General features: G+C 33.5%; 3 protein-coding genes across 5 annotated transcripts; all 3 read left to right on the plus strand.

Annotated features, from left to right (window-relative positions):
* Window positions 1-1,558: 1,558 nt before the first annotated feature.
* LOC125862228 (protein trichome birefringence-like 14) lies at window positions 1,559-6,795 on the plus strand. Of its 3 annotated transcripts, none has more exons than XM_049542258.1 (7): window positions 1,559-1,720; window positions 1,886-2,026; window positions 3,381-3,599; window positions 4,291-4,449; window positions 4,681-4,830; window positions 4,997-5,192; window positions 5,641-6,795. In XM_049542258.1, exons 3-7 carry the CDS (start codon window positions 3,455-3,457, stop codon window positions 6,467-6,469), a joined length of 1,479 nt encoding a protein of 492 aa, XP_049398215.1. In that variant the 5' UTR covers window positions 1,559-1,720; window positions 1,886-2,026; window positions 3,381-3,454; the 3' UTR covers window positions 6,470-6,795. The 3 variants fall into 3 exon arrangements, with proteins under 3 accessions (XP_049398215.1, XP_049398213.1, XP_049398214.1); XM_049542256.1 differs by having other exon boundaries at window positions 1,929-2,026; XM_049542257.1 differs by lacking the exon at window positions 1,886-2,026.
* A 2,023-nt stretch (window positions 6,796-8,818) lies between these two features.
* Window positions 8,819-15,947, plus strand: LOC125862225 (uncharacterized). The gene is made up of 13 exons (XM_049542252.1): window positions 8,819-9,578; window positions 10,716-10,868; window positions 10,945-11,157; window positions 11,241-11,330; window positions 11,529-11,645; window positions 12,045-12,314; window positions 12,461-12,617; window positions 12,981-13,058; window positions 13,652-13,752; window positions 13,935-14,105; window positions 14,733-14,807; window positions 14,915-15,019; window positions 15,469-15,947. Exons 1-13 carry the CDS (start codon window positions 9,183-9,185, stop codon window positions 15,805-15,807), a joined length of 2,265 nt encoding a protein of 754 aa, XP_049398209.1. The 5' UTR covers window positions 8,819-9,182; the 3' UTR covers window positions 15,808-15,947.
* A 2,125-nt stretch (window positions 15,948-18,072) lies between these two features.
* Window positions 18,073-19,939, plus strand: LOC125862245 (sm-like protein LSM1B). Its single transcript, XM_049542278.1, has 5 exons — window positions 18,073-18,264; window positions 18,544-18,612; window positions 18,726-18,841; window positions 19,196-19,258; window positions 19,814-19,939. The coding sequence occupies exons 1-5, from the start codon at window positions 18,201-18,203 to the stop codon at window positions 19,889-19,891; spliced, it is 390 nt and encodes a 129-aa protein (XP_049398235.1). The 5' UTR covers window positions 18,073-18,200; the 3' UTR covers window positions 19,892-19,939.
* The last annotated feature ends 326 nt before the right edge of the window (window positions 19,940-20,265 follow it).

Here is a 20,265-nt window from a genome sequence, read left to right on the forward strand (position 1 = left end):
GTTCGCAATTGATAATTAAACAGTCCAACTCATCTTTATTAAACATGACATATAAATTTTGAAGGTATCTAGATGATCATTTTACAAGTTCGAATATTTAACTGATACAGTGATAACGAATTAAGGTGTCTAGATATGTATTAATGTATAATTAAAATTAAATTATGTATTTAAATAATATTTTTATATTTAGATGTCTGATGTTCAAATTCTTAAATAAATCTTACTAAATATTTCAAATTCAGATCTTCAAATCTTTAAATAAACTTTATACCATGAGAATTCACATTAATCAAAATTTAATATAATATTTCATATCAAGCAAACCTTCTTTTAAAAAACACAAGAGGGTGACCAAATCAAAATGAACATTCATAAAAGCATAAATGTTACTCCCACCCTCTTAATTCACGTAATATTAATGGTTGACTTGATAGATAGTTTAAGATTATTTATTTAATTTGTTATTTAAATCGTATTTTAGATATTTACGTAATTATAATTAAATTCTTTTTAAAGTAAGAATAAAATTTTAAAATCAAAAGAGTGGATAAAATCATATTGAAAGTGATATTCTCAAATGAACCTTATAATATATAATACAAATTTAATTGAATCTCTATTATAAATTTCAAATATCAAATAAAAAATATATTAAAAAAAGTACATGAGATCTACAAATGGACCGCACATAGACAAATATAAAAAACTACTCATTAAAATACTAAGCACAATTGCACCGCATTTCAACTACTTTTGTAATAGTCATATATTTTTGAATCTATAAAAAAAAAAATATTGGGATAAGCGTTTGAAAAATACCCCAATTTTGGTCGAATTTGCTGTTGCGATACTAAACTTTCACGAGGACCTATTACCTCCCTAGACTATTTAATACCGTATTTTTTACCCCCTGAACTATTTAATAGTGTATTTTAAAGGTATATATGTGCTCACGTGGACACATTACTATTTATAATTTTGCATTATTTTTTATGTCCACGTGGACAAATATATATGTTTAAAATACGGTATTAAATAGTCTAGGGAGGTAATAGGTCCTCATGAAAGTTTAGTATCGCAACAGCAAATTCGACCAAAGTTGAGATATTTTTCAGACCCTTATTCCTAAAATATTTGAAACTTGAAAGCCTTTTGAGTCCAAGTATGAAAGAATTATTCTATTAAAAATGCTTTCGCAAAATAAATTAGTAAGCTTTAGTATGAATATTGAACACTAAATTTCAGTGTGGAAAAATAAAAATATTGTATTAGTATTTTTTTTTTCTGATTTTCTACCCGACATTTAAAATGCATATTAAAGATCAAATTCAGACCAACTAAATTCAAATCATGTATTTACAGAGTCTATTTGAAAAATGACACTTTCTCAAGATTTTTTCATATCCGAGTTCAAACATGAAACATATAATCAAGGTGGAGTAATCTCACTACCGCGCCATAATCCATGTGGTTAATGCATTAGTATCATTTTCACACTAACCCCACCTCCACCCTTACCCCCACACCTGTCCTCTTCTTCTCTTACACTTCATGCACCTCATCTAGCCCATTTTTTCTCTAAGTTCTTGAAGTGATTCTTATGTTTTTCAACCCAAATTCATCATTCTTACACAATTTAATCTATTGATTCCCTTCCTAAATCATTTCTCCAACATCAATCCTACGTTTTCCAGGTTCAAATTCATCCAGTTTTTAGGTATGCATTTCGTGTATATAAATTAGATTCAATACAGCACTACTCTTTTATCATTTTGGTGTTTTGTGACATTGCTATATCTATGTACAGGGATATTTTAGAATTGATTTGATTCAGATTGTTTTTGCTACCTTTAAACTTCTTAAAGATCCAATCTTTATACAGATTTTGTGCATTACTGAATTGGGGTTACTGATTTCTCTTTCAGTCGAGGGTCTATTGGAAACAACAAATCTACTACAGGGAGTAGGGGTAAGGTCTGCGTATACTCTACCTTTCCAGACTCCACTTGTGAGACTATATTGGGTATGTTGTTTTATGTATTTCTGCTGTGAATTATTGTTTTTGTTACTGATTTTGTTGGATTTAACATATTCCAGACACTGGGTATTTCAAGATTTTATTCAATTTTAGTGTTGCATTTTGTGGTTGCTACTTGTTCTTTTCGTAATTGTTTTCAGCATGGCTTGTTTGCTACTCTATTTGGTTGACGTACTTGTTTTTTGGATATGATTTAGTTGAGCCTAGTGTTTATCGGAAACATCCTCTTTACCTGCATAAGGTTGGGTGAGGTTGTGAACGCACCACCCTCCCTAGACTTCACAAAGCTACTATCTTTGATTTTTACTAGTATTATTAGAACCAATTGTTGTATATTTGTGCTCTGAATTTTAATTATGTAACTTGATTTTGTGGTAAATTAAATATTCTGGGTACAGGGTTTTCAATTTAATCCCTTCATCCGTCTGGCGGCTGGCGCTGCTCTATATTTAATTATTGTTATAATTCCTTCATGTTGGTAAAGCTGCTATCTTTGTTTTGCAGTCTATGTTGCTCGGACTCTTCAAAAATGTTGATGTGTGTGTGTTGAATACTCCAAAAGTACTGTATTTTGGAGAATCTGATACGGTGTGGCAAAAATTTTGGAGAGTCCAAGCAACATAGTTTGCAGTAATATTAATGTTACTTTAATTTTTAGGATTCGTTCACCAGGTAGAAAATAATAGCGAGCAGGATGGATCTGCTGCAAAGATAAAATTTGGCCCAATCTTTAGTTGAAGGTGGCAAGTAGGAAGAAGCAATGGCATTATTGTTATCCGTCCATGGTTTTGCTGGAAACTATCTATTATTGCAGGACATTACTGAACCGTGAAGTCTTTAGAGTTGGGGTTGGACTGAGTACGGAAATATATTGATTGGGATAACGGGTGAAGGCAGGATGTTTTATTTTCATAAGATAAAGTGAAGGAACGAAAAAGGGTCTGTTAACAGGGTTGGACTTTTAAGTATTGGATGATTCTTTGTTGTGCTTGGACTCAATTAGTTAAAATTGTATAATTTGTCTCTAATTAGTGGATCAGCATCTTATGCTCTCACATCTCGAGAAGGAAGCTTATGGAAGACAGCTATTTTTGATAGAATAGGAGTACTATTTGATGCTGTTTCCTAAAGATGCCTACTTCCTGATTTGAGAGTTATAGTAGTTTTTAAGTATTGTTGTCCATTATAATTTGTCGAAGGTGGCTTTCTGCGTTCTATAAGTGTCTGGTTTGTGGTTCATATCAAGATTTGTGCCTGTGAATCTCCAACTGCACTTTTTTTACACCAGAAACAGCACTCTTGTTTTTGCCTCAATCATTTTCCTTTCACTTATTGGCAGATGTTGCTCTGAAGCAAAAATAATGTCCATTGTGGTGGAATGAGTTCAAGTCCAAACATCCCTAAGCTTCAAGGATGAAGGGAGGTTTGAAGGTGTCACAGATCTCTCTCATCCTTATCGGATTCGTGTGTGCTTCTGTTCTTCTTTTGGCATATGTGAAAAGCCTATTTCTTTCTTCTTCAGTACTACCTCAGAATCATGTCTTGCAGCTCTCTCCAGGTTTGCAGAAACCCTCTGACATACCATAGTTGTCTTTTCATTTTTACGTTACGGGTTAGTTAATATCTTCATCAAATTTAAAGATTATGGTAGTATTTTACATTGGAGCTCTTTGTTGTTTGGGTTAGGAACATTTTCATGCAAAATGAAGAAGTCCTTTCATTAATGATTCAACCATTTTATATATCATTTGAGTGAAATAAGTCTTTCTTTAGTTGAGATGCATTTATGGGTCTAAGTTTGCATAAAACACCAGTGTAGTTGTAGCAACCATTTTTGTTGTGAGGATATCTTATGAAGAAAGCTTGTCTAAATTGTTAGTTAGCATTCTTTGAACTTTGAAGTGAACACGTACCCTCTTTTTATGTGATTTTAAGATACATTCTTACCTGGCGGACATGGAGTCTCTAATGCATACACCTTTTGTCAGTCTGGCTGGATCTTTACCGCAGTGATCTTACTTTATGGTGGACATACTGCTGACTTTGTTAATCTAGATGCATTTTGCTAAGCAGTAGTTTTTTGTTCTCAACTATTTATCTCCTTGGAGAATGGTCTAGTTCGTGTATTTCCGCAACTACTTTTTAAGTAATAAAGGCACTATTCTGAATTAGGAGTTTAGGACTCAACTCCCTGGTGGACATGTTGCAGGATCCTGTTGAGTTACTTATTAGACTCTCTTCTCTGGCAGATCTTAGAGTGAAAGATGAAGAAGCTTTGGGAGAAGGAAGCGGATCGGAGCAATCAGAAGACAGTGTTAACTTTGAATCTGAAAAATATCCTACTTATGCAAACTCTTCACCAGTGATTAAGGTGACTGAAGAATTGATTACTCATGAAGGAATAGGAGGTAAGTGTTGTTTCGGGACATCATAATTTCCTCATCTCAAAGTACCTAAATCTTGATGAATTAGAGGCATCATTTAACTCATGAAAATGGCATATAATGGATTACTTTCACAGGGTCGTCTTGATGTGCTCAAGTGAATGTACTCTTTCATTTTATTCTGAGCTACTACTAAAGTTAACCGACTCTACTCTCTACTTTTTGATATTTTAATAGTTTTTTTTGGCAGTGCAGGTATTGCTCTGAATTTCACTGAAAAAGGAGATTTAAAAGATGTTTCAGACAAAAAAACAGGTTTAATAGAGCAGGAAATTGACGTTTCCACTGCTGTGAGTTCTGGGGGTGAACATAGTGAAAATTTTACAGCAACCCCGGAAAGACAAGGTGGCCTATCTTTCCTTTTTTATCCTTATTTATCTAATCACTGATTTGCTTTGTTATTTTCTCCGACCATGTTATTATTGATATTGTTTAACTGAGAATTTGTCTACCAGTTCTTGAGATATCCCTTTCTTTGGGTCTTCTGTAATATGATAAGCCTTGTTTTCAGATTGCAAGTTTGCTAAAGGCAGATGGGTCATAGATGATAGCAGACCTTTATATTCTGGATTTGGCTGCAAGCAATGGTTGTCATCTATGTGGGCTTGTCGCTTGACACAACGTACAGATTTTGAATACGAAAAGTTACGTTGGCGACCCAAAAATTGTGAGATGGAAGAGTTTACCGGTGTTAAATTTCTGAAAAGGTAGCATTATTTTTCTTATGAAGTCTTTATTTGTGATCCTTGAATTCAAGTTTGAGATGTGGTCTCAAAAGAAACAAAAAGTTCTTTATTAACTGTATGAAAACCTTTTCTTTATTTGTTTCTAGCACAACTCAAGTAGTGTCTACCTTCACTCCGTCGGTTATTTTTCCAAGGCTAATAAGATGGGCGTTTGGCTTAATCAAAATATTATAATGTATGTTAAACCTGAAATGTATGATCTGTTACGGTAGAGCTATCTTCGTGTCTTGTGGTTTGTCGTCCTCCCTTTTCTTGCGCATTTAGACATGCAAATCATGAAAAATGTTTTCACAGTTTCGGAAGGTTATTTCTATTACTTAGCATTTCTGTCTCTCTTCCTTGAGGTGAAATTATTTGGATTTGATTATTCTACATGTAAGAGATTCACTAAATTTGATGGTGCATCCAGGATGCAAAACAAAACTCTGGCGTTTATCGGGGATTCGCTTGGTAGACAGCAATTTCAGTCACTTATGTGTATGATTACTGGTGGAAATGATAGACCTAATGTTCTTGATGTGGGGCATGAATATGGTCTTGTGCAATCTCGTGGTTCTGCACGACCTGATGGATGGGCTTTTCGATTTCCAGACACCAAAACAACTATTCTTTATTATTGGTCTGCTAGTCTCTGTGACTTGACACCCATAAATCCATCCGACCCTGCTACTGATTACGCCATGCATCTGGACCGTCCTCCAGCATTTTTGAGTCATTTCCTTCCAAGGTTCGATGTCCTTGTTCTAAACACAGGACACCATTGGAATAGAGGAAAGCTTAAGGCCAACCGGTGGGTCATGTATGTGGGCGGTGTTCCTAATACAAACAGGAAGATTGCGACAATTGGTGGTGCCAAGAATTTCACAATTCACAGTATTGTCAATTGGGTGAACTCACAGCTGCCAAAATACCCTCATGTAAAAGCATTCTATCGGACTATATCCCCCAGACATTTCTTTAACGGAGATTGGAACACAGGAGGTACATGTGACAACACTACTCCACTTTCCGAGGGGAAGGAGGTTTTACAAGACGAATCAAGTGACTATGATGCAGCACATGCTGTAAGAGGAACAGACGTTAAGCTTTTGGACATCACTGCTTTATCCCAGCTGAGAGATGAAGGTCATATATCTCGATACAGCATCAAAGCAACACCAGGAGTCCAGGATTGTCTACATTGGTGCTTACCAGGTGTTCCAGATACATGGAATGAAATTCTTTTTGCTCAAATTTGATATACCTTAACTCGCAAACTACTGGTGTAGAAACTTGAAACTTCTTCTCCATCTGCCATCAAAGGAGCGCGAGTTGCCAAATGATGCAAAATACTACATGAGTAATATCGCGAAATCTTTGATCCATGGAGATACTATATGACTTATACATTATACAGAGTTCTACAGCTGCTGCTTTGCCATATGCTAAGAAGATGAATTTTTCTTTGTTTTAGGATTTGAGGGTGGAAGAGAGCTCCACCATTGATTTGTACACTATATTCCACATGAGTTTGTACTCTTTTAGAAATATGAGAAAACTATCCAAGGTTATTTATGGTGATTTTTATATGTTTCTATTTTCTTATTGAAGTATATTCCATAGATGAACTTTTTCTAAAAATTTCCAGTACTGTGTGATTAATGTAATAGGCATGTATGACATTATTACATCAGAGCGGGTTTACTCAGTGCACACCTGAAGAGTAGCGGGGTTTACTTAGTGCGTTTGAACTTGCTTTGAAGTTAAAATTTTGTTTAGATATGCCATTTGAATTTTTTTAAAGTTGTATTTATTTTCATAAAACACGAGAATCTCACAAAAAGTATTAAATTTCAACTCTGATGCAATCTTACAAATGAACAAGAAATCGAAATATTCTGATACGTCGAATTAATGAATCACATAACTTTATGTTTCATTTTTAAGTAAATGCAATTTTTAGATACACATAGTTTTAAAATAATCTATTAATAATAACTAGTTATTCTTTAATATAACTCTCGCATACTACACGGACAATCTATTCTCATTGATATTTAAATACTATTTTAAAAAATAAATACCATAAATCACAATAATTGACAATTCTAAATATTTACAGTCATATGAAAATATCGCCATAAAGTCGCTATGACTCAAAGAAAAACTCGTCTAAGTCCCAAACTACAATGGATGGAGTAAATTAGAGTAACAACAATATATTTAATTGGGAAAGGGTCAAAAATGCCCTTAAACTATGTGAAGGGAACAAAAATGCCCTCCGTTTATAGTTTGGCTTAAAAATGCCCTTACTGTTAATACTTTGGTTCAAAAATGCCCTTAAACTATATGAAAGGAACAAAAATGCCATCCGTTTGTAGTTTGGTCCAAAAATGCCCTTGTCGTTAATATTTTGGTCCAAAAATGCCCTTATTGTTATTTAATGGGTAAAAAATGCTCATTTTTCAAATAAATATTTTTTTTAATACATTCTTTTCTAATAATGTTTTTTTAAAAAAATTAGCAAATGTTTATCCTACTTCAATTTAGAAAAAATAAAAAATGAAAATATTTCTTATTTTTTATCGTTATATAAATATAAATTAATGATGGATATACTATAATCTTATATATGACATATATTATATGTCCAAAGGGTACATGACGTTATTCTATTTTAATTGATAAAATGAGATTAAGAAGAAAAAAAATATTTCCTACCTTTTTATTTGTTAAAGTGATTTTAGAAGAAAGAAAACAAGAATAGTATTCTTTAATAATATTTTAATTAGGAAGAAGATGTGTTTAAAAAGAAAAAATATATATTTATTTGGAAAAGGGCATTTTTGACCCATTTTGTAACTATAGGGGCATTTCTGGACCAAAGTATTGACGGTAAGGGCATTTTTTAGCCAAACTATAAAGGGAGGGCATTTTTGTTCCTTTCACATAGTTTAAGGGCATTTTTGAACCAAAGTATTAACGGTAACGGCATTTTTGAGCCAAACTATAAACGGAGGGCATTTTTGTTCCTTTCACATAGTTTAAGGACATTTTTGACCCTTTTCCCTATTTAATTAGTACATACATTTGAAAAGAGTAGTGTGTACACAAATCTTTACCCCAACCTTAAAAGGTAGAGTCACAGAAAGATAGTTTCTGATAGACTTCTTGGTAGACTTCTGTTCAAGAACAAGTACCTAAAGCAATTCGAGAAAAATAATTAAAAAATATAAATAAAATAGCATAACTAAACCTTCTAAACAAAATAGATAAAAACTAGGGAAAAAGGACAAATATACCCCCGAACTATCGTAAATGATATGCAGATACCCTCTATCATACTTTTGGGACATTGATGCCCCTGCCATGAAAAAACTAGAACATATATGTGTATGTCCATTAGTATAAATGGTATATATGCTCTAGTTTTTAGACGGTAGGGGCACCAAGTCCTAAAAGTATGACGGAGCGCATCTCTATACCATTTACGGTAGTTCAAAGGTATATTTATTCTTTTTTTCCCTAAAAACTATACTAACATATAAATATATCATTTAACTTGTTTAAGCATGCCCATGCATATATCTTGCATGACAAATAGCATAAGATTTTACCATGTATCACGATTTGTTTACTCGTTCAACTTTATTAGCTTTTATCTAATAGTGTTCTCTAATATTTTTGAGTCAAAAAATTCAAACTAAAGTGAGAAAATTGTATGGCAGCCATTGCTAGCAAACTTGCAAACCGTGGCAAAAACGTGTTCACTTCCGATACTTTCTCCGGTAACAAAGGTTATATGATAACAATATCACACCATTAACGTCGGCTGGCGATCGGAAAAGTTTGCTTCCAGAAGAAGAGGAAGAAACGAAATCAACATTTCGCAAAATCCTCTTCTTCTCCATTATCTTTTTTGTTTTTTTTAATCTATTATTGTACGGATTTACGTACAATTTTGATTTGACAATGGCGGATCAGGAGGAATTTGTGAAATCGGTAGAAGACGGGTTGAGGTTATCAAAACGGATATATTTTGGGAAGGATCGTGCGGTTGCGCCGCCGAAGCAGATGACGGCGATGGAGAAAACGGCGGAATCGTATTTTCCGACTTCGCCTATGATGTATGCTGTGATTGAGAATCCTGCGTTCGTTGATAACCCGGATATTCCGAGTTATCAACCTCATGTGCATGGCAGGTGTGATCCTCCTGCTTTGATTCCGTTACAGATGAACGGAGTTTCGATTGCGGCGGATTGTTATTTCGATACGGCGTTTATCACTGTTACGGGTTCGTGGCGTCTGCATTGTGTTATGAGTTGCCGGAGCTGTGATTGTCGCATTGCTGTTCCCATGGGCGAACAGGTAATTATGGAAATTTAAGTTTTATCACATTTATTTTGATTTTTGAGGTCACGGTTCAAGCTATGGAAATCGCCTCTTGCAGAAATGAACGATACTGTGTGCAAAGTCGGAGCTTAATGCACCCGGCTACCCCTTTATTTTGAATAATTTTGAGGGACAACTTGAAACTCATCCTATTTTATTGAATACGCGATTCTTCTAATTTACCCATAAAAGTTCACTCTTTTTCAATGATGTAATACATGTTAAGTGTTGTTCTCATTAGGTAGAGAGTAATCATAATTGTTAGAGTGGGTTAGAGTCTCACATTAGTTGGGAATTAGATGGGTGGTTCAAGAGCTAACTTTTGGGGCTGAGTAAGGTCCATATGTCATGTCTTTATAGTAATGAAGCTATCCATCTTAGTAAATGCAAAGAGATTACCTTTTTGAATGACTTCTCTTCCTCAGAGCTGATAATATAAGCACTTAAGAGGGAAAGGTTTTGTGTTTTTGTTTTCCACTCGATGCTCGGTATCCACTTGGGTGTTATGGTTTAACTTTTGGTAGGAAACAATATTTTTGTCTAATTACTAGTTGTGAACTATTAGAAGCTTCAAAATACCATTCAGATGTTTTCCCTGTGATAATGGCAGTTGTAGTTTCTTACCTTACAAAAAAACATGAACTTTGATATATCAACCAAAGATGTTGGTGATCATGATTTAGGATGTCAAACGGGTTTTGTAGCTTTGATTGTTTCGGTTAAGTATTCTCAATATTTTCTCTCACAAGTCAATGGCTTCTGAAATGTTTAAGGTAAAGTAGCATATCTTGAAAGCAATGAGCTATCGAGATTCTTTTCTAGTTCTAAGGCTTAATAGAACTTCTCTGGATAGTGTGCTCTTCTCTGTTCTTCCCTGACTCTCCCCTCCCTTATTCCCCTTTCTATGCAAAGAGAGGAGCAGAAATGATATGGAATTTGTGATTTCACATAAAAGAAAAGAAAAAGGTAGTTTTCCACCTTCATGTAAGATTTTGGAAGTGTTGTATTGTTGAATCTTTCTTATTCTTTTATAATCCTTGCCATTCTCCTGTTTCACAGAAGTGAAACATTGCTGATTGTTTGTTCTCAAGTGATGCATTATTTGGCTAACAGGGTTCAATTCTAGGTGTCGAGATTGAGTTACCCAGGAAATCATACAGCACAAAACTAGTTGCCGAGGATGATGAAAAAGAAAATAAGAAGTTAGTCAAAATTGAAGATGGATGCTTTCTGAAGCCACATATTTTTACCCTTACAATACCAGAGGTAACTGTCTGCTATATAATTTGCTTTCTAATTTTGTCCATGATTGTTCATTTTACTAATGGAATTACCTTTTCAGATTGATGGGGGAACATATATCTCAGTCACTATTAGATGGTCTCAGAAGTTATTGTATTGCGATGGCCAATTTACCTTGAGCATACCCTATAGTTTCCCGGTGTACGTGACTCCAGTTGGAAAGAAGATATCTAAGAAAGAAAAGATACAGTTTAATGTTAACTGTGGTCCGCGAGCTGAGGTTTCGTGTAAGGCTATCAGTCACCCTCTTAAGGTGAAACTTGTTAAGCATTCTACTGATTTGTGATTTGTGTTTGATGAAGTAATATGACATTGGTGTCGATAATGGTCTTTTAGGAACTAGACGACGAAGATGAAAAGTTAGGCTGGTTCTACGAAGCTGATGTCCTTAACTGGTCAAGTAGTGATGTTATAATTACTTACAAGGTACGCCCTCCATGAATTTGTTTCGGATTCCTGGAAGAAAGTTTCAATTATGTGTCGACTAGGTTAATATATCACAGTCTGTTGTTTATAATAAACGTGTATGTTGCAATTTCAATTTAGCAACATTAAAATGATATAAAGCTTTTCTAAAATTTGGGTTCCGAGGAACTCTCTCATCTGTCATCACTGTTGTTTTAGATCTCGAGTCCCAACTACCACGGCAGTGTACTTCTGCAATCTCCCCAACAACATGACACTGATCAGAGAAAGATGTTCAGCTGCTATCTTTTTCCAGGTGCCTTGGAGTGTAGAAAGGTTGGTACTTCTTTTTTCATTGTCTTCTTTTGCATAAATCCAGAAATTTAATTACTAGCAAAGTTGAAATAGCACCTCGACTAATTCCATGGGATATACCTCCCACCAACAACAAGTACCTGTTAACTCTATCCACCTAGGCTAGAAACATATGAGAAGATATTACCTAGTGTTTTGATTCTGCTGGGATTTAAACTTGAGACGTCAACCCACTTCATTTACCACTAGGCCGCACCCTTGGGTGCTTACAGTCGATGAATATTGTGACTTACTTTCCTTTATTGGTTCTTAAGGTTCCTCTTTTTCTTTTCTTTTAATTGGTTAGCAATGTGGGAATGTTATTGCTCTCTTGAAAGAGGAAGCTTTAGATATTTTCATTTCCTTTGAACTTTGTGATAGGTATTCAGAAAGGAAGTGATATTTGTTGTTGATATAAGTGGGAGCATGAAGGGAAAACCAATTGACGATTCCAAACAAGCACTCTCTGTAGCATTATCAAAACTTGATTCCCAAGATCTGTTTAATATAATAGCTTTCAACAATGAAGAGTACCTATTTTCATCATCTCTGGAGGTAGCAACCAAGGAGGCTATTGACAATGCAATTCAGTGGATTGACATGAACTTTATTGCTGGTGGCAGTACAAATATCTTGAATCCAATGAAACAGGTCATCTTATCTTCTCATAAACTTTTCAGTTGTAATTAATTGATTGGCATGTCCAAGTTTTACTTGCATCAAGAAAGTACATCTTAAGTTATATATCTAATTTTTCTTTTTGTGACATACTGACAGCATGCCTTTTCCTTTATCAGGCCATAGGGATGTTGTCTAATGCTGGAGAATCCATGCCTATCATTTTTCTGGTCACAGATGGAGCTGTTGAAGATGAAAGACAGATCTGTGAATTCCTGAAGAGTCATCTCACACAAAACAGAACAATGTGCCCACGACTTTACACATTTGGCATAGGTATTCCCACCCTCAAAACAAATGGAGTCTTGTGTGTTGGAGATGCATGATCTCCACTGTTTTTTTTAATAAAAACTCAATGACATTATCTCAAGACTATTCTATATCCATGTAACAGTAATTTGGATTTTTTATTGTTCTATGTATTTACAAACTTAGGTCTTCAGGCTGTTACCATTTGAGGCTATTACTAGCTTATTACCATAAAATTGATGCTCTTCATAGCCACCTAAATCCTAATGGTTGCATGCTGTTTCGGATCTCTAAGTCTGGATTCCATCTCTCTGCAATAAGTAATTTGTCCATAGTACAGTAGTAGGTTTTTCTTTTTCTACATCTGATTCTTGTTTGAATTTTTTTCAGGATTATTCTGCAACCATTATTTTCTACGCACACTAGCAACGATGAGTCGTGGTCATTATGATGCTGCTATTGATGTTGGTGAGTTTTGTGCTTGTACAAAGTATTTCGTTTAAGAACTGTTGCCAAAACGCTTTTGTCACATGATTGAGTGGTGGGACTATTGTAAACCCATGGCCATCTTCTTGACCATTTCTTCATTTACCATGATATTTTTATTTGGTTTTATTAATTACGTTATTTTCAAGAGAAAGAAAAAAATCATTTACTATGATCTCACTAGTGGATCCCTAAAGATGGACAACAATTTTTCCAAAATCAAACAAAGACTTCCTATTTTAGAGATGAGGCATTTTCTTATTATAAACAACTGATGGCACTTGTTGGTGTTTAACAATGTTAGATTTCTGGAACCTCAAGGTCCGCAAGCTGAATAATAGGCTAATAGCACATTTTCCCTTGCTAACCACGACGACAATGCTGTGTTATCATAAAGCACATGTAGATGTAGTTTCCAAGTGTGTCCCAAAAATATTGTTTCAAGGGCTGGTGTTTTATAGCAGCTTTTAGTCTTATTTTGCTAAAAGACGCGTAGATTTAAGTTACCTGCTTTTGTGGTGCAAATTCTTAGCTGTTGTGACCTGAAACCATTTCCCGTGTTGGTGCTTTTTCAGAATCACTTCAAGTTCGTTTGGAGAGGCTATTCTCCAGGGCTTCATCTATCATCCTTGCAAATATTGCCTTTGAGAACCTTGATGGCCTTGAAGAATTAGAGGTGTGCTTATGAATATATACTCTCCTTACTGATATGTCTGGCTATGATCGAATGAATATGAATTTTAATGATTTGTTATGAGCTCTCAGTGTCGTTTCAAAAGACTGCTATAATTACATTGATGCAGTCTTACATATGTAAATACATGTTTCCTGAGAGAGAACCGTTAAATTTTGTGATAGGTGTATCCTTCTCAAATTCCAGACCTTTCATCTGAAGGACCTGTAGTCTTATCAGGTAGATACCAAGGAGTGTTTCCTGAGATGCTCAAAGCTAAAGGAATATTAGCAGACATGAGTAGTTTCTCTGTGGAGCTGAAAGGGTTCAAGTCCAAAGCCATACCTCTTCACAAGGTAAGGCAGCATACTCAGTAATAGATGCATAATCAATAGATGATGCATGTTTTGTGGCTTTTGGAATTGCCTGTCAATCTAGACTATATATCTATAATCTAATATTGATCATAATGATAAATATCTTTCTATGGAGGTTGCTTTCCTTTAATTTCTCTAATATTTTCATCATGGCTTCTTCATTACTGTATTCCCTTCTCTTACGTGCTTTGATATGCTATACTTGAGCTGAGGGTCTATCGGAAACAGTCTCTCTACCTGCACGAGGTAGGAGTAAGGTCTTCGTACACACCACCCTCCCTAGACCCCACATCCCACTATAGAGTATGTTGTTATTGCTTTGCTTTAAAGGGCTCCTTCTTTGTCAATTTAAAATTTCCGGAGTTGTTAAAGCTGATCAGCGAAGGGTCACTTTCTTCAAGCCATTTCATTCTAATACTAAATAAGGAGTTCTATATATCTATTAGTGCATACCATATTGAGGACAATTTCTCAGTTTATCTGTCTGTTTTCTTGATCGAACTACTGAGAACAGCTATGACTTTCCGCTGAACTCAATATTAGTGAACTTGGTTTAAGAGGATCCTCTTTTATGTTAATTTAATCCCATCTATTTTGAACACGCAGGCACGGGTGAAGCAGCAGATTGAAATATTCACAGCTCAGGCATGGTTTACACAAAATAAGGATCTTGAACAGAAGGTTACTACTTATATTACTTCACCCTTTATATTCTTGATGTAGTTCTCAAGTAGTTTTTTCAACTTAGCCCTTGTCTTCCGTTACTGAGCCCTTCTACTTGTTAGCAGATAGCAAAAATGAGTATACAAGATGCAGTGATCTCTGAGTTTACATGCATGGCATTGGTGGAGACAGAAAAAGTGAAAGTCATTAAGCCAACCACAAAGAGGAAGGTATGATGGAATTTGTAGAGCTCCGACATATTATATCTTCATATTCTGAGTAGACAGTTTGGTAACCATAGGATTCACAAATGGCTAAACTTGCTCAGTTAGCACATTTTATAGTAGCTCATTCGTCTACATGCTAAATGAGTAATGACGATCTCTAGAAGTTCACTTTCGAGATACTGACAATCTGAATAACAAGTCAAATAACTATATATCCTAGTACCAATTTGTGGAATAGAAATCCAGCAAGGGAAATTTAACGGCCTACTAGTGATATTGTCCCCTGTGTTTTGCCGATGTGAGGCTTATCCTAAGTTAGGGTGTCACAGGAAACCTCACATCAGACTAATAACAAAACAAGTTTGAGTTTTTTCAGAAATATGTGTTCCTGTAATAAATTCATTTCACTATCACACTCGTCTTCTTTCTGTAACCGGAGCTTAATGAATCAGGTTCATTCTGATGATGAGAAGATAGAGGAACGCTTAGTACAGAAGACAATATTACTACACTACCTTGGCTTTGGTTTTGGTAACCTCACTGCTACAATTGAGAATATTCCTCCTGGGGCCATCGATATAGAGGACGAAGCAGCAGAGATTATAGCAAAAGCAACATCTAATTGTTTTGGGAAGTTGTGTGGTCTATGCTGCTGTTGCAGTTGCTGCATTAGAACATGTTCGAATATGAATCATCAGTGTGCAATTGCACTCACACAATGTCTAGGTGCATTGGGATGTTTAGGTTGCTTCACTTGTTGTCAATACTGCTGTTTTGAAGATAATAAATAAAAAAAAGGGCAGCTCGATGGACTAAGCTCCCACTATACGCGGGGTTTGGAGAAGGACCGGACCACAAGAGTCTGTTGTGGAGATAATCAATGAGAAGAAAATTACTACTACTACAACAACTTCAACTTTCCCCCAAGATTTTGTGTCAACTAATGACAGATAATTATACAATTAGTTGATAGTGAACATATTCATGGGTTTTTTTTTATCCTCTCCCCATATTTTTGTATTATTGTTATTACAATATTTTTCAATAGGTACATATTTTTTATTCTTCTAAGAAGTTGATCATCAATTTGTAAATAATTGTATTCAATTGTTTTTGAATGTTTGTAATTGGGGAGAAGAAAATTCCTTAGTCAACGTTGATTATCCAACTTACTTGTAAATAGTAAATAGCTTTTGACTGATCTGGTTTGTAAGCACCTACTAAAAATGTCTGATATTCATTTTGAAGTTTGATTAATCCAATTTTGAGTCGGAAAGTTTCACTTTTGGGGTAAAGTTCTCCTTATCAAAGATAATTTCATTCTTGGCGCAAACTGAAGACCTTTGATTAGTGATGGAAAGAATTTTAACGACAATTACCATCCAACTAATCTTTTATGCTCACTAGACACCTAAATAAGTTGTAAGATAAAATAGTTTATTTTGTTATTTCAATTTGTTCTAACGCAATCTAAAATTCAGTCTTGCTACCTTAAGTTGCAAGTAAGGTAGATGTCATGTAAAGTAATTATTCCAAATTATGGACCAACAAAAGAATTGTAGGGACAAAGCAAAGCAAGGAGCATAATTTGCCGAGTCTGATTAAATTTAGATTTATATTGTTTTTTAATAAAAACAATTTCATATTCAATAGCTCAAATCTGAGAGGTATATACATTATTATTGTGGTGTCTTTTTTTTTTTTTTAAATCACCTAATCATTAAAGCAATGACCTTTGATTAAATTTAGAAAACAGAAATTAAAAGCATAAAAAGACAAATAATCTCAAAAGCTTATGGGATTAAAGCACTAACAGATGTCAGATAAGGGATGGAAAGCAAATAAATCTTTTCTCAAATCAAATCATTCAAAATATATTTATAATAAATCATATTGCATGGCTTCAAGCTCTGAACTGTTTTGGACAGTTTTTTTTTAGCTCGAGTCTATCGAAAATAATTTTTCTATCTTTAAGATAAAATAAAATTTGTGTACACTCTATTCTTTCTAGACCACATTTTATGAGACTATATTGAATATATTGTTGTAGTAGCAAACTTCTTTAAATGAATATGAAGATCTGCGTAAATCTTCATTATCTCCTTCTTCTTTATAACAAGATTCGTTACACTTGAGTCGAGCTTTTCAAAAACAACTTCTCTATACCTTCACGAGGTAATGATAAGGTCTGCGTACATATATTCTACCCTTTCCATACCTCGCTGGTGGAAGTTCATTGGATATGCTATTGTTATTGTAAATACATAAAATATGAACTCTAAAAATGGATAGTCTAGCAAACTAATTATTCCGCGCATTTATTCAGGATTTGACGGAGAACCGCACCATAAAAAAGTTTGATGTACTCTGACATAAGCATCAATAACTAATGTCACAGCTAGCTCAAACTCCTGATTTACAAATCATACAATTCAACAATAACTTTACGGTATGTTACTTCAAGACTCATCTTCATCAATTAAATACACTATTAATATAAGAATTATTTACTATACATAAATACATATATAAACTTAAATTCATAAATAAAAAACTAGTGCTCTATCTAGTATATAAATGTGTGTAGCATCCTATAAAGATTTAGTGCTAGAAAAATGTCGTGGATAGAATCATGGGAAATTGGGAATTGGAAGAAAAAGATGGTTTATTTCTTTTTTCTTACAAAAGCCACCGTCCAAAAAGGCTTACCAAACACTTACACCACTTATAAAAAAAACCAACTCATCTAAAAGTAAATGTCTTTTTTCCAAAAAAAAATATATATATTACGGTATCAAATTTATCTGAATTCAATATATTTTATATGAAACATAATATTTTATATGTAAAAATATATTAAAATAATAATAAATAATAAATTTAAACTCACAATTTACTATAAGAATCTTAAAAGTTAAATTATAAAACTTGAATTCTAAATCCGCCTCTAATTATGAGGTATTATATTATATGCATTGTATAGTCATTATTCATATCACTTTATTAATCCTTTTATACCCATCCTATAAATCTCTCTTCTTCTTCATCATTTCAAGAGAAATGCATCAACAAAATCGTTATTTCATATAAGTCGTCATGATATGAATCAATTTCTCTATTTTATTTTGTAAATAAAATAATAGCGCTAACGAGCAAGAAAACAGATGTGTTAAAGACACAACAAATGTCTAATTGGTCAGATTCAAATGACAACTTGTTCTCATCAAGCCTTGCAAGCTATCTTGATAGTATGAACCCTAACTCTCTTTTCCCTCTATTCTTTTCTCCTCTATGTAATTAAATAAAATATTCATTATGTCTCAATTAAGAGTTTAAGTTATATATACGATTAATATATAACATAATTTTATTTTACATTATGAGTATAATTGTAAAATTGTACATACAATGTATCAATTACACTTACGGTGAACTGACTCTAGATTTTTAATTCGTCTATAAACATGCATGTATACTAGTTATGTAATTTTTTCGTGGTCTTTATACGATTGAATTATTTTTTATAGGAAAAATTATTATATTACTACGAGATGGTAGAGAACTCTTGGGAACTTTCCGTTCTTTCGATCAATATGGTAAAGTATTTTTTGATATTTATTCATAAGTCACTTGTTAAATAAACAGGAATTAACAACGGACAAATTCTATATTTCGTGACGATTTATTTCTTTTTAATGTTTGAATATAGCAAATATAGTATTGGAAGGTACCTCAGAAAGAGTAATAGTGGGAAATCTCTATTGTGACATTTCTTTGGGTCTCTACATTGTTCGTGGGGAGAATGTTATGCTCATTGGACAACGGGTACGTAAGATTCCGCATTTATTTTGTATAAAATAATACATAAAATCTCATACAACGGTTAATAGCACGAGTCATCAATTCGTTCAATTACGTACACATACAATGTTTGTCATTCTAACTGATAGAGTGATCTAGTGAAGTATTCAGATCGCGATAACATGGATGGTTGTTACCCCCACTTAATTTTATCATTTAAAGGAAGAAGTATAGATTAGTTATAACAAAGTTTACATATAGGTGAATAAGTGAATTTTATGAAATCTATTATTATTATCGAAACCTGCAAAGCAGAATGATTTATATTAATATGTAGGATGTTATTTTTTTTTTGTGACCACCCTTTTATATATGTAGGAGTCTAATGAGGAGGAGATCCCCCCACACATGACTTGTGTTTCAGAAACAGAAATCAAAAGGGTATGTTTTACCTAATTTTTATTTTGTAAGTTTATTTTTTTAATCGAAATTCAAATGATATTATATAAACTGAAATAGATGAGGTATGTTTCTTGTAAAACTGCTTGATCAAGTGTTTCCTATATTGTTGTTGTTGTTGCTCCATTCTTTTCATTTTATGTGATCGTGTTTGATTCTGCGCAAAATTGAAGAAAGAAAGGTTTGATGGTCGGAAGAATTTTGAAACTTATGATTTTAAACATATGTTATTATACATTTATGTGACGATAAAACAATATACAATAAAATGAAAAGTTGAAAGTTTAAATTTCCAAATTGTACTATTCTTTTTAGAACATAATAAAAAAATTATTGGGTTCTTATGAACTAAGTTTCATAGCATTTTTATGTGTATAATGTGCCTTGTGGTAATTAAATGATAGTGCAAAATTAACTCATGAGAATATATTCTGTCTAATTCATTTACGTTTGGACGAATTATTGACTCACTTATTTTAATCTGTTTAAATTTAACTCAATCCGTTTATTTAACACCTCGGAATAATATTATTGTAGGCTCAAAAGGCAGGCAAGAATGCAGAAGAACTAAAGGGTTCCACTAGAAGAAGAATGGAGTTTCTTGACTTTGACTAGTATTTTTTTTAATTATTATTAATAATGGTTGTTTTATGGGATAATATAATCTGCCTCGTTAATTAAAATATAAATCACAAGTAACTTATTATTATAAAAAAAAATCAAACGATTTGATGATATTTTCTAAGATATAATCGTTCTTCATTAAATATTTACTCTATTATGTTTTTATAATTAAAGTGTTTAGTCTTTATGAGCAATTAACTACTAAGAATAAAATGAAAAAAAAGAAAGATAATTATTGTTGTCTTGAACATCTAAAATGACAAATATTTTTATTAAGAACGATATTAAAAGTTTGTGGATGATTACGAACAAATAAACTATATACATTATGATGGGAAAATGAACTACGCTGAAAGTGATACAAC

Source organism: Solanum stenotomum, chromosome 4, assembly GCF_019186545.1.
Source record: "Solanum stenotomum isolate F172 chromosome 4, ASM1918654v1, whole genome shotgun sequence".
NCBI lineage: Eukaryota > Viridiplantae > Streptophyta > Magnoliopsida > Solanales > Solanaceae > Solanum > Solanum stenotomum.